The sequence below is a fragment of the Myotis yumanensis genome, unplaced genomic scaffold (assembly GCF_028538775.1).
Source record: "Myotis yumanensis isolate MYYU_CA2020_CCGP unplaced genomic scaffold, mMyoYum1.0.hap1 SCAF_11, whole genome shotgun sequence".
In the NCBI taxonomy this organism is placed as follows: domain Eukaryota; kingdom Metazoa; phylum Chordata; class Mammalia; order Chiroptera; family Vespertilionidae; genus Myotis; species Myotis yumanensis.
The window spans coordinates 65,418,314-65,432,657 of record NW_027223762.1 but is presented as its reverse complement, the minus strand read 5'-3'; the positions used below and the strand labels follow the sequence as shown (position 1 = coordinate 65,432,657).

The 14,344-nt window shown below is 51.1% G+C and overlaps 1 protein-coding gene across 45 annotated transcripts in view; it reads left to right on the top strand.

Moving 5' to 3' along the window:
• Positions 1 to 6,162, top strand: part of MAP4K4 (mitogen-activated protein kinase kinase kinase kinase 4) — a 192,335-nt gene extending 186,173 nt beyond the window's left edge. For all 45 annotated transcript variants that reach the window (XM_070429794.1, XM_070429828.1, XM_070429822.1 and 42 more), the window contains 4 exons: positions 411 to 560; positions 1,248 to 1,407; positions 2,117 to 2,256; positions 3,896 to 6,162. In XM_070429794.1, the coding sequence (XP_070285895.1) occupies positions 411 to 560; positions 1,248 to 1,407; positions 2,117 to 2,256; positions 3,896 to 3,979 (534 nt within the window). In that variant the 3' untranslated portion in view covers positions 3,980 to 6,162. The remainder of the gene's footprint in view (positions 1 to 410; positions 561 to 1,247; positions 1,408 to 2,116; positions 2,257 to 3,895) is intronic.
• Positions 6,163 to 14,344: the final 8,182 nt, after the last annotated feature.

Below are 14,344 nucleotides of genomic sequence, written 5' to 3'. Positions count from 1 at the left end.
TCTGTCTTGGGAGCTGTAGGTACTGATATCATTGCAGAGCTAGGCCTCCAGGCCCATGTGTTGGTTAGAGGGGGAAGTCGCAGTCTTGGCAAAGCCTCGGTGCCCGCAGGGCTCTCTGCCCCGACCCGCTAGAACAGGAGGTGCTGCAGAGCCTGGCTCTCCCTCGGGCTTTGCTGGGACGTGCAGCGGACGGACAGAGTAACAGCAGAACTCCGGGTCTAGGGAGGGAGAGTTTGGGGTGTGGCTTCCGGAAGATGTGTTTTCTAGGTTTCCGTCAACAGACGAAAGCATGTTGAATGACAGGCTTTGTGGAAGCGAGTGTGGCTGTGGTCGTGGCAGGTGGCCCCGTCACCGCAGGGCGTGATCGCGGCCCGCCTGCCTCACGGCTCCTCCGCCTGTTTGTGCTGCAGTCGTTCGCGGACCTGGCGCACCGGCCGCTGCTGGTGGACCTCACGGTGGAGGAGGGCCAGAGGCTGAAGGTGATCTACGGGTCGTGCGCTGGCTTCCATGCCGTGGATGTGGACTCGGGATCCGTCTATGACATTTACCTGCCGACACACGTAAGGAAGAGCCCCCTCTGCGGGGCTGGCTGCTTGGTTCTGCCCTGACTGTCTTTACTCTGCTTAGGGAGCTCGCAGCAGGGACTCCTTCCCTGGCGGGGGTGAGTATTTAGGTGGTGTGCGGGTCACAGCTGTGCTCTCGGGGCACGCGGGCCCTGCCCGGCTCTGCAGCCCTGCTGGGACCCTCGGCCCTGCTGGGACGAGCAGCGGGCGAGTGTGGGCAGTTGCTGGTGGTCAGAACACCCCTGGGGGGAGTGCTTTGCGGACCACCCTTTTTTAAATGGTGCCCACAGTCCTCATGTGTTCCTGGAACTCTAGAGCAGGGGTCCTCAAACTACGGCCCACGGGCCACATGCAAATACAAATATTGTATTTCCCGTTTTGTTTTTTTACTTCAAAATAAGATATGTGCAGTGTGCATAGGAATTCGTTCATAGTTTTTTTTTAAACTATAGTCCGGCCCTCCAACAGTCTGAGGAACAGTGAACTGGCCCCCTGTTGTTTGAGGACCCCTGCCATAGAGCATAGGACCTGAGAAAGGTGGACTGGGATAGAGGTGGCAGGGTTCCAAGATGTGACCCAGTGGCGGGTTTGCCGCCAGGAGGGTGAGCCCGTGCTCCTCGGAGACAGCTTCCAGCCCTTCCGCAGGGACGGCCACAGCCAGAACCTCTGCCTGTGTCCCCGCAGATCCAGTGCAGCATCAAGCCCCACGCCATCATCATCCTGCCCAACACGGACGGCATGGAGCTGCTGGTGTGCTACGAGGACGAGGGCGTCTACGTCAACACGTACGGCCGCATCACCAAGGACGTGGTGCTGCAGTGGGGCGAGATGCCCACCTCCGTCGGTGCGTGGCGCTGGGGGGTGTGGTGCTCGAGGGGCGTGGCGCTGGGGGGCATGGTGCTCGGGGAGGCAGCGACTGGCCATGGGAGTAGAGCTTTTCTTGGAAATTGCATGTGTTTGTCAGCAGAGTGGTTGGTGTGCACAGTGGGGAGTTAGACTGTAGACCAGGGGACTATTATAGAACAAAATCTAAATAATTATTTAACACATTTTAAAACTCTTGTTGTTGACAGTCCTTCATTTAATCCTAGGCCATTCAGGGGAAGTGGGACTTGTCTCCCGTGGCCGAGTCGCGCCAGGAGCACAGCCTCTGTTCTGGAACATTCACATCCAGGCAGGGGCAGGGGGCTGGCGTTCTCCTGGTTTTCAGTCTCAGGCTGCTGGGCTTTGCTGCAGTGGAGGCCTTCGTCCTGCCTCCCTCGGGAGGGTGCATGGAAATGCAGCCTTAGGCCAACACCTCAGTGGTCCTCGAGCCTCAAGACATGGGAACGAATAGATTGAACCATTGATTCAAGTGACACGTTCTCAGGATAGGCCCGAAGCTGGCAAAGGCAGAGGTCCTGAAAGCAAAGCTCTTAAATGCTAGTCATTTAGGGCCTGTGTGTGTGTGTGCGCGCGCGCTCACATGCATGCGTGTGCGTTTATTACATAAGCAGCACCTTTTAAAGGCTATTTCTTATCTTTAACAATATGTGTCTTTGCCTCTCCAAAAGCTTATATCCGATCCAATCAGACGATGGGCTGGGGCGAGAAGGCCATAGAGATCCGGTCTGTGGAGACGGGCCACCTGGATGGCGTGTTCATGCACAAAAGGGCTCAGAGACTGAAATTCCTGTGTGAGCGCAACGACAAGGTACCCGCGTTCTCGCTGTGTCCTGCCACAGTGGCTGCTGTCTCCTGGGGTTCGCAGCTTTCCCTAGGGTTTTGATAGATTCCCACTGAATGCATCATTTTTTCAGGAGTGGATTTGTAGCCATGTTTACAAGCCCCTCCCACATGAGCCCCAGGGCACCGAGCCCAGTGCAGAGCCTTCCTTTCCACAGCTGACCACATCCTGCCTTCTCCCCTAACCAGCTTTGGAACGGGGCAGACATGGCCAGGGCGTGGGCCCGCCGTCCTGCCTTGGGAAGGACAGCAAGGCGGGCGGGTCTCCCCAAGCCCAGCCTTCTCTGCTGTTCCCTCGGGAAAGCACCCGGCACCCGCGGCAGCCAGTCCTCAGCCTGAGGAGCGCGTCTTCACGCTGATGTGCAGCGGGCGTCCCAGCGACAGCCTGTGGCTGGCTCCTCAGGGAAGGGGAAGTTCGGATGGGACAGAAGCTATCGGCCCTCAGCGGCCCTTGCAGCCCCCTCCCCCTCTTTGCCTGCAACCTGAAAGGCCATCTCCCAAATGTTTGCCTGGAGAAGCCACACTGCCTCAGGCCCTACCCGGGGTCTGCCCAGCTTTGTGGCTTGTATTTCCCGCGCGTGCTTAATGTGGTTGTAAGTGTAAGCTTCTTTGAGCTTCCGTCACATAATTTTATCACTCACGGTGGCATACCCTCAGAGTTTATAAAAGATACAAAAGTAAGTAGCTTTATAGAGTCATGAAATGACTAGTACATTTTAGCTTAATTTTTTAAAAGGGAAAAACAGGTTGCTGAGGAGTCCTCCCCCGTTGTCCATTGAGCTTTCTCTTTTTTTAATCATATGTGAGCGTTTATTCCAATAATGCCAGCACCAGGGCATCCAGAAAAATCTGCTCTACTCCTCCCCATAGCAGCCACTTACATCGGGTGGAAGGACAGAGATCACAGGGGAAAGCAGGTGTTCCAGGCACGGGCAGTGGGCAGGGTATAGTGGTTACAGGCCAGGCAGCTGGGGGTCGAGAAGGGCAGGTGCTTCTGGGACCAGGGTGTTTCAGCAACAAGGCCGTTATCTTCTGTGACGACAGGCAGGTCTCCGAAAGGAGATGGACTGCCTGCGTTCCTAGGTTTCCTTCTGTGTCCGGGCCCACGGCTCTCAGCCAGGTTAGCATGTGCTTCTCCTCCTCACTGAGGGACTCCAGCCACACAGGGAGCTCTCTCTGGGGCCTTGACACGGCCCACGACCCATGAATCCCACCCGGCCTTGTGTTCTCTGTGGGGGCCGCACCCTGTGCTATTTCCTGGCAACTCGGAAATGGGTAACCTCATTGCGCTTTCTAAGCACAGGTGTCTTTTAAGACGTGTGCGCAGTGGAGGTGGAAGAAAGAGCCCAGTTTCAGGAACACCCTTTTTTTCTTTCAACGTTCTCACAGTATGACTGTACAAGGAGTTGTTTGCCTGATCTCCTTCCTAGTTGTAATACACATTGGCTGCAGATGGCCACTCCTGGTAAATGAAGCATTGGCGTCCTCCCAGCTTCCTATAGAAGGAGCCCTTGGGGTTCGCCCCTCACGTGGGCGGGTGGTGGGCAGTGCCCTGCGGCCTGGAGCCCCACGGGATCTGCTGCTGACCACCCCTCTCTCGCCCACAGGTGTTCTTTGCTTCTGTGCGGTCGGGCGGCAGCAGCCAGGTGTACTTCATGACGCTGGGCAGGACCTCCCTCCTGAGCTGGTAGAGCCGTGGCCCGACCGCTGCCATCTTCAGACCCGAGGGCTCAGAAGCTCGGCCGGAGCGCCGCGTGCCCGGCAGCAGGACCGTGCGCAGACCCCACGGCTCTCCTCCTCCTTCCTGCTCTCCCTACCAGTTTGTCCCCAATCTTTTTTAAATTTTTTTTCTTTAAAAAATAAATCAGGCTGCAATGCAGCTGGTGCTGTTCAGACTCTACCATCAGGTGCTATAGTGTTTGGGGTCGAGCATCAGACCGGCAAGCAAACACCTTTCCTCCGGCCAGAATCCCTTGGAGTGACTGTGGGTCTGCGGGCGGCGGCGCCGGGCGGGCAGGGTGGCCAGTGGGGTCTCAATGAGCAGTTGCAGAAGCGAGAGCAGATTTGCTAGAGTAACATTAACAATGTATTTAATTGACCTTTCTTTTTGTAATGTGACAATATGTGGACGAAGAAGGGCAGGTTTAAGAAGTTAATATTTATAAAATGTGAAAGACAGTTACTAGATAACTTTTTTGGGTGGGTCTGGGAGGCGGGTAGGGGGTGAAGGGGTCCCATTTTGTTTCTTTGCATATTTTGTTTGTTTCACCGAGAGCTCAGTCATTTTTCTGTGTGCCAGGTTTTGCCTAAATCATGTGCAGATGGTTCTCAAAAAGAAAAAGGAAATGTGTCCGTCCGTGTCGTGGCCAGAACTTCGCTGTGTGACAGTATCAGCACTGCCTCCGCTCGAGGGCTAATTTCTGTTCAAACCTAGACGTGCAGCAGGTTTTACCACAGCCTGCACTTGCAGAGGAAAAAAAATGTTTTCAACCACGTGTTTATTTTTTTTTCCTACCTCATTGTTTTTAATGCATTAAGAGGTGGTTTAGTTTCTGTGTTTTTGGAGGAAAACATGAATGCTTAATTTAATCTTAATACCAAAACTATCAGGGTGAAGTTTGACTGTATGTGGGCACAGGTGTCAGCAGCACCGCGGCTGTCCCGAGACCAGCGCCCCCACCCCGTGCAGGCGAGCGGGTAGCAAACAGGCGTCGTCTGAGACAGGCACACCGACTGTCCGTCCGGTGCGGCAGGAGCCTCCGGGTGGGGGTTAGCCTTTCTGAAACGCAATGTGCTGACACTGGTTCAAGAACGTAGTAATCCTGCTTGTGCATGAGACGTATTGTCCTGGGTTCCGGGCGTAATGGCAGAGTCCTGGCTTCTCCTGTTCTCGCATTCTGTTGTTCTCTGTCTTTTAAACCAACTTTACTTCATGAACTTGTTCATGGCATTTGTGATAATGTCTTGGGTAATCTTTTGTTCCTGGCTCCCTGTCTCTGTTCCTCTGAGGATGTCATCGGAGAAGAGCCACGCTCGGCCGTGGTCCTGCCCCCGTGGTGCCACCTGGGGCCGCCGGCACCGCAGGCATTTCACAGGCTGCGGAGCTAACCCACCGACACTCTCGGGTTTGAGTTGAACAGAATTGAATTTGTTGCTGGGCTTCAGGTACCGAACGCGGCTGGCCACTTGTCCCTGCAGGTGGGTTGGTGTGTGCCCTCCGGGGCCGTGTGTCACCGCCTGGGCCTTGTCAGCCAGACTGTTGCTACAGCTTGAAGCAGGTGCCCAATTGGGTTTCTCCATAAAAGATTGTGAGCTGTTAAAATTGCATTCTGCTAGAGAAGGGATGATTTTGTTCTTTTAAAGGGTAATTCACAGAAGTGCCAAGGTGGCAAAATGACAAAAGAAAGCAGTATTATGATGCTCCCGTGAAGTGCAGGACCGGAGGGTGGTGCGCAGCCTTCACCAGCGCCGCCGGCGGTCAGCCTGCGAGGTCAGCGTCCGTGTGCGGCAGTGTTCCCTTCGTTCTCGGGCACGTGTTGTGTTGGAGAGAATGTTTACAAAAAGGGGTTTGCTACACTAACGTGCATCACATATTTATGGATTATTTTTAATTGACTTTTTTAATGGGTTATTTAGGTTTCCGCCCTAGTTGTAGTTCACTTTTGGTGATTCATAATCCCTAATTTTGCCAGTTATCAGTGTGCTAAACGGTAACGCGCCTGACCGACCACAGCGGATTCGCCAGCCGCACAGCTGCACGGTGGGGCCAGGCGCAGCCTTCTCTTCCGTGCTAACTTCTGTGAATTATGAAAATTACTGTTGTTCCCCCCATTTTTTCTATTAAATAAAGTAAAAATGACACCTATTTGTGGCATGAGTTTCAGATGTGTTCTGTTCTTTCAGAATGTTTCCTTCCCACACCGCCCCGTGCACAGCGGGCTGCCCAGGGGTCCCCAGCATGGGCTGGGAAAGTCGCAAACATTTGTTCAAGATCCGGAAGGAAATTGGTCGTGAGCTCTCAAGCACCATGTTTTTGGAGACAAAAGGAGGGAGGCTGGTCCTTCGGGAAAGTCGGCTGTTTTGCAAGTCTGCGTTGGGCCAGGAAGTAGAAGAGCATGTTGTCTGCACCGGCGAGGGCAGTGACAGCAGCCCTTTCTCAGGTGGCGCAGCAGTAGTGACGGGTCTAAAACGGCTCCTGGGCGTCAGGTCGCGGCTGTGCCCGGCGGTGCCCCTGGGTCAGCAGGAATGACCCCAGACGGGTCTGGGCCCTGCCCTTGCCTTCCGCACTCTGCCCAAGCCTTGGGGCTAGAGAGGTGGCGCGCTGTTATCAATTAATGTTAATAAACCAGCTCCTTTGCACTTCATCCTAGAAATGTTATTTCTCTGAGCTGAAAATAAAACTGTAACCAGGCCACATGAGTACGGGTTTTCTTTTTCTGCTGTGTGTGTTAAATCGGGGGTGGTTGGGGATAACTCCAGTGCATGCTGGCTGAGGGGCGCCGTTCCTGCTGTGCCCGCGAGCCGCCTGCAGGAAGTGGCGGACAAAGGTGGCGCGGCAACATTGCTGTCTCTGCTGCCTCAGGCCACTGTCCCCACAGGCCCGGGCCCATCACTGCGCCCCTTCGTGAAGGCCCTTGATTCCACGTCTGCCTCCTGGTTGCTCAGTACAGGAAATTTGAATGTGCTGGTCAGCTTATAAAATCCTCACTGCTGGTTTCGTCTAAGTCATAAAATGCTGAGCACGCCCAACAGAAGCTCTGGAGGGACCTGCATCAAGTTTGGACAAGCACTTCCACTCCTTAAACTTGTCTGGAAGTTGGACATAACTACAAACCTCAGAAACCAATATTCAACAACTGTTTTTGCGATAAATGATACTAAATTCTTTTAACAGCTCTATTGAGGTCTAATTTGCAGACCATACAATTCGTCCGTTTAAAGTAGTTTAGTGGCCTTGAGTCGTTTTTTATTATCCCAAGAAGTCATCCCACTGGCCTTTACCCCGCCTCCCCCACTTCCCATCCTAGTATATAAGCAGCCACTCATCTTCTCTCAGAAGGGGCCTGCCTCTGGCGTCTCCTGTGAATGGAGTCACACTGCGTCCTTGGTGACTGGCGTGTGGTTGGTGACGGGTTCGCCGGTGCTGTGTGTGGCCATCCTTGGTCCTAGCCTCGGGACCAGCCACGCGCTGACAGCCACGTCCCAGCCTCAAGTGAAAGCCACGGAGTTGACCTTTGGAGAATGAGCAGTCCCAGAGCCGGCTCCCTGCTGAGAGGTGTTCCAGTCTGAGCTTAGTAACTCAGTGGTTCCCATTTTTCCAAGAGGTGGATGCTAAACACAGGCTCATTCCTGGTCAGGGGTGGGGGTTCAGTTTTGAACTGGGGACTGTTCCGGAAGCTCCCGTGCCCAGCGAGAGCAAGCCTTTGTTGCCCAGGAAGTTGGGGACTGAGCGTTCTCCCTGGTGTTGGAGGCCTGGGTCCCTCTCACTGAAGTGCGCTCACCCCATGAGAGCAGGGCCTGCTGAGCCAGGCCGTTTTTCCCTGGGCAAGTCGGTGCTTGCAGCGGCCACGTTTCGGAAGGCTGGTCCTGCGGACACCTGTGGATGGTACCTGCATCGAGGGCGTTTCCTCAGCGCTGCCTCCTGGAAGGCCACCTGGTGTCTCACTCTGGGAGGGAGCCTGGTTGAGCAAGTGTGGGTGCTGGTGCACTTCTGGGAACATGGTTTCTTTTTGGTCCATATACCAAGTTGAGCACCCACAGTGCTGAGGGGTCCTGAGGTGCTGGATCCTCTGAGGAGATGCCGGGAGCCACCTGGCGAGGGTGGGGGGGCCTTGTAGGTGTCAGGGCAGAGCTCTGCACATACTGGGGACAGATCAAGCTTCTGAGCTGAAGCCACAGGTGGCTGCCAGGGAGCTCCTGGGAGCAGGCAGGTGAGGGGGCAGCGGGGCTGCCTGCAGGACTGCTCAGCTGAGCCCCAGGGTCTAACCCACTGCAGCTCAGCGCAGGTGGGGACCCACCTGGGAAGACCTCAAACGAATTCCCATAAAGACTGGTTCAAAGAAAAGGTAACAAAAAAATAGAATTATGTAAACAAAGGGTTCAACGAATTGTCCTAATCTGGGGTTTTCAACACGATGAAGATAGCAGCTACCTTGTGTTCGCGTGCACAGCAGTGGTCGGGCTGTTACACACGCCTCCGTCTGGGAGGGAAGGTGCGGTCCGTACTTGTCCCCGTCAGTGTATCTGGGAGGAGATCAAGTGAAGGAGGGGCTGCTGGGCAAGGTGCCAGATGGTCGCGCCGAGGACAGCGGGCGCCCGCAGGGGCCGTGTCTCCGGAATGAAGGCTCGGTCACCACAGCAGGAGGTGGAGTGGGCAGCCCAGTGGGGCCGGTCCGGCCCTGATGCGCTGCGACTGGACACACGGGTGCCCACACTGCGCACACCTTGAAAGATGATAATGACACAGTTCATTTTCAAATTTTAAAAGAATCTGCAGAAATGAATAATTTTTTTGTCAGAGCCTGTTTTCAAACTGATGACTGTTCTGGTTCAGGCATTGCTGCTAACGTGAAGCAATGGAAACACAACATCAAGAATTGTTTGTTTGGTTGGTATTTGTGTGCCCTCAATTCATCGCCTGTTGCTGGTTTAGTACCGTAAACTTCATCTTTCATGAATCCCCATAAAAAAGTCTAGTGGCACCTTAGGACACATTTTCTTTGTTCAAAGTTTAGTCTGGCTTCACCCATTATTTCAGTTCAGTTAAACATGAAAAGGAGTGAAAATAAAGTAGTCATCAGCTGTTAAAGTGTGTACACATTTGAGGGATGCCCTGTGTGCAAGGCTGGTGAACATTGTTGAGCCCACGTACAAAATGGCTTTGGAATCTGTAAACAGGACTGGTTTTTGAGCAAATAGGTCTTTAGGCAGCAACTGACTCCGTGGCAGCCAGGCGGGGAATGGCAGAGATGGGGACTTGCTTCCCCTTTCCTGGGAGCGAGACTGGCTTCCCGGTGGACTCCCCAGCCCTAGTTCAGGACCTGCAGACCCCGCCCCCCCCCCCTCCTCCCCCAGGAAGGGCAAGGCTTGCTGCTCAGACCAGGCGAGGTGGCTCCCTTGGTCGGAGGAAGGAGTGGAGTGCACATTCCCAGCCCCTGCACCCAGTTTCCAGCAGTGGGCAGGGGTGCCAGTATGGAAAGCAGGGAAAAGGTGTTGGTGTGGGTCTAGGGCGTCACACTGCATGTCTCCCACCCGTTTCCTTCATCCCCAGGCCACGAGGGAGGGGTCACTGCCAAGGCCGGTTGGGCCCAGAGCCACAGGAAGGCTTGGCAGCAGCCGCTCCTGAGGGAGGTCAGGGTTAGACGGACGCCCGTCCACTGCTGAGGAACAGCGTCCAGTCAGGACACGCGGGTCCCATGCAGGAGCAGCAAGAGCCTGGTCTGCTGAGAAGTCAGATGTCTCACGGTTGTCGAGAAAACCCATTCCACCTTCATGTCCAGACGTGGGTCCTGCCATATGTGAGCCATAAAAATGGGCCCAGCCCTGGCCAGCGGCACAGCTGGTTGAAGGGTTGTCCTGTGTACCCCCCACCTCACCTTCCCAAAAAGGTGGAAGGTTCAGTTCCCAGTCAGCACATGCCCAGTGTGCGGGTTCGAGCCCCAGTTGGAGCGTACCCAGGAGGCAAGCCTGTCGGTGTTTCTCTCACAGATGTTTCTCCCTCTCATTCTAAAGTCAATCAACATACTCAGGTGAGGATAAAAAGAAGGGCCCGTGAGGAAGAAACCGAGAGACGACAGGGCAGTGCTGCCTGCTGCTCTCATGGCACTGTCAGCACTGTCCTCCATGTCAGGACGCCCTCCGCACGGCCGCAGGCGCAGAGGAGTGAGGTGTCTGAGCCAGGCCTCCGCCCCACGTGGATCTGTGCCCCGCGTGCTCTGCGCCTCTGGAGAACGTGCGCTGTCTGCCATGCTGTTCATGTTGAAAACATCAGTTTTGTGAACTGGGTGTAACTAGAGAGGCCTCATCCTGGCCTTACCACTCAGGACCAAACTCCTACCAGTGGTTCTCAACCTTCTGGCCCTTTAAATACAGGTCCTCATGTTGTGACCCAACCATAAAATTATTTTTGTTGCTACTTCATAACTGTAATGTTGCTACTGTTAGGAATTATAATGTAAATATCTGATATGCAGGATGGTCTTAGGCGACCCCTGTGAAAGGGTCGTTCAACCGCCAAAGGGGTCACGACCCACAGGTTGAGAACCACTGTCCTAGACATTCCCCCAATGGCATGTAATCAAGTTCAGCTATTGGAGCAGAGTTTTTTAAATCTACATGAAAGTGAACATGAAGTGTCTGCTTCAAAATAAGTGTTCAATAGTTTTATGTGGAAATTAGAAATGGCAGCAGAGTAAGTGGATGCTGCACGGACATGCTCCCAAGACCAAACTGGAATTACAACCAAAATACAGGAAAACTACCTGAATAATCAATGGAAGACATGCTGGAGAGAACCCTGATACCCGAGAACCAAAAGGGGAGACTGAGTAGAGACTGGTAGGAGGAGCGGAGGTGAGAAAGGGCTGGCCAGGCTCTGACAGATAGCAGTTGAAGTTTGGGAGGGATATCTCAGCTCTGGTGGGTTGCCACTGAGAACTCTGGGATCTATCCACAAGCTGGGCTCCGGCAGAGGAGGGCAGAGTGGACGGAAGCTGTGGGAGCAGAAGCCAGGGTTGGGGGCTCTGGGGTTAAAGCTCAGAAGGAAGACACACAGGTTTCCTGTGCTGAGTCATTTCATCACTCTTCAGAGGTCATGTTTCTCACACAGACATTTGCTATACAGGCGACCTTGTCTAGCGGGGAAGACAGATGACCCACCCTATTGGAAAGTACCTTGTCCCACTGTGAGAAGTTGTTCAGGCCCGTTAAGAGTCTGAGAATAACAATTAGCCTCCAGGCAGAAGCAATTGCCCCACCCTGTTGAAAAAACTCTTGCAACACCTGAGGGTGTTTGCCTGAGGGCAATTCAAGACAAAATTCTATCAGTCTATAGACCAGTGGTTCTCAACCTTGGCTGCACATTAGAATCACCTGGGAATCTTTTTAAAATCCTGATTTCTGGGCCTCGTCAGGATTTTAGAAAGATTCCCAGGTGATTCTAATGTGCAGCCAAGGTTGAGAACCACTGCATAGACAAAGGAGGTCTCTGGAGGCTTTAAATCTTTGCCTGATCTAAATAGTCAAACACAGTGTTTGACACTGTCCTACACTAGAGATTGAGAGACATAGCAGATCTACCTAATACATAGTCACAAACCCAAACAGGCATTCAAAACAAGGAGACAAAGAAACAACCCCCAAATGAAAGAACAAGAGAATTTTCTAGAAGAGATCATTGAAATGGAGATAAGAAATTTATCTGATACAGAGTTCAGAATAATGATGGTAAAGATGCTCAACAGCATGAAAAAAGATATAGTAACTATGAAAACAAAGAATGACATAGCACAAATAACACATTGGAAGGAATACACAGCAGATTAGGGGAAGCTGAGGATCAAATCAGTGAATTAGAAGACAGAGTTGAAAAAAATCAATCAGAGAACCAAGAAGAAAAAGACAAAAAACAGGAGGGCAGGTTAAGGGAGCAGTGGACCAATGTGAAATGTAAAAATATTCAAATAGCAGGTGTGCCAGAAGAGGCAGAAAGGAATAGAGAACGTGTTTGAAGAAAGAATGGCAGAAAACTTCCCTAACCTGGTAAAGGAAAAAGTCACACAAGTTCAGGAGGCACAGAGAACCCCAAGCAAGAAGAACCCAAACAGGCCATGCCCACACATCATAATTAAAATGCCAAAATTAAAGAGGATTTTAAAGGCAGCAAGAGAAAAGCAAACTGTTACCTACAAAAGAGTTCCCATAAGGCTGACACCTGATTTCTCATCAAAAACTCTACAGGCCAGAGGGAATGGCATGAAGTCTCAAGGTACTGGAAAGCAAGGATCTGAGACCAAGATAACCAGCAAGGCCATCATTCAAAATAGATGGTGAAATAAAGAGCTTCCCAGGAAAAAAAAAAAAAAGGCTAAAGGAGTTTGTCACCACCAAGCCAGCATTACAAGAAATGCTAAAGAGACTGCTGTAATGAGAAGAAGAAATAGAGAATCCTAGCCATACAGAATTAAAATGCCAATAAATACCTATCAATAATAACCTTAAATATAAATGGATTAAATGCTACAATCAAAAGGCATACGGTAGCTGAATGGATACAGAAACATGACCCAACTATATGCTGTCTACAGAGACCCACCTCAGAACAAAGGACACACACAGGATGAATGTAAAGGGATGGAAAAGAAGAAGGAAAAAAAGCTAGAGTAGCAATACTCATATTTGACAAAATAGACTTCAAAATGAAGGCCATCACAAGAGACAACAAAGGTCACTATATAATGCTAAAGGGATCGATCCAACAAGAGGATATAACCCTGGTAAACATATATGCACCCAATATAGGTGCACCTAAATATATTTTTAAACTTCTAGAGGACTTTAAGGGAGAGATCGACAACAATACAGTCATAGTAGGGGACTTTAACACCCTGCTGACTTCACTGGATAGATCTTCCAGACAAAAACTTAACAAGTGCTGGGGGCCAACCCCAGCGGGTCCAGGGGTCCCCAAAGGTGTGGACGGAGCCGGCGAAGAATGAATGACACGGAGGCAGCATTCAGTTGATCAGCAGCCTAGCCAGGAACTCTAGCCAGGATCTCCAGCCAAGCTCTGTCCAGGATCTCCAGCTAAGTTCTATTGCCAGGTTCTCTTGCTAGGTTCTGTCTAGGATCTCCAGCCAAGTCCTGTCTCTAGGTTCTGTCTAGGATCTCCAGCCAAGTCCTGTCGCAAGGTTCTGTCCAGGATCTTTTGCCATGTTCTCTCCCTAGGTTCTGTCTCCTGTTGTCTTGTTACATCTGTATTTCTACCAGTTGATTCCAATCCTATCAATCTCTATTCCAAAGGTTAGGGCGTTTCTTATCTCCATTCCAGGGAGTAAAGATTATGTAGCTTAAGTGTGATTGTTTGTAGTTAAAGTGATTAACTACCCGCCTGGCACTTAGTTAAGGGGTTTTATCCCCTCCCTAACTTCAGGGAAAAATCCCTACCTTGGGAAACAACCTTTCTCGGAGAGGTGACCTTGGTTAAAACACATAGCGCCAAGAAGGGGACCAAACATATTAAGTACAGTATGCTATATATGCCAGGTCCCTTGAAACATATGCTGTGCAGATGTTTCTTTCCTGCAGTGACTGTGTCAAGCAGCAAGGATGGACCGGCTTCCGGCAAACAAAGAAACAGTGACTCTAAAGGACACACTGGATCAGGAGGATTTAATTGATATTTATAGAACATTTCATCCCAAAGCTGCAGAATATACATTCTTCTCAAGTGCACATGGTCATTCATAAAGATAGATCACATGTTAAGATACAAAACAAGTCTCTACAAGTTCAAGAAGATTGAAATCATATCAAACATCTTCTCAGATCACAGTGGAATGATATTAGAAATCAATTTCAGTAAAAACACCCCAGAACATTGAAACACCTGGAGGCTAGATAGCATATTATTTAACAATGAATGCGTTATCAACGAGATCAAGAAAGAAATAAAAAACTTCTCGGAAATAAATGAAAATGAACAACGACAACCCAAAATCTCTGGGACACAGCAAAAGCAGTCCTAAAGGGAAGTTCATAGCACTGCAGGCCTACCTCAAAACATAAGAAAAGTCAACTTAAAGAACTAGAAAGAGAACAAGAAAAGCTCAGAGTAAGTAGAAGGAAGGAAATAATAGAGATTAGAGCAGAAATAGATTACATAGAGACTAAAAAAACTATACAAAAAAAAATCAATGAAACCAAGAGCTGGTTCTTTGAAAGGATAGTTTTATACACTAGTTTATCCATTCAATAAATATTTATAAACTGCTGTACATCGCATGAGCCACTGTGTCTGGTGCTGAGATTATTATAAAGGGTAAGGAGGAGGATGTAAT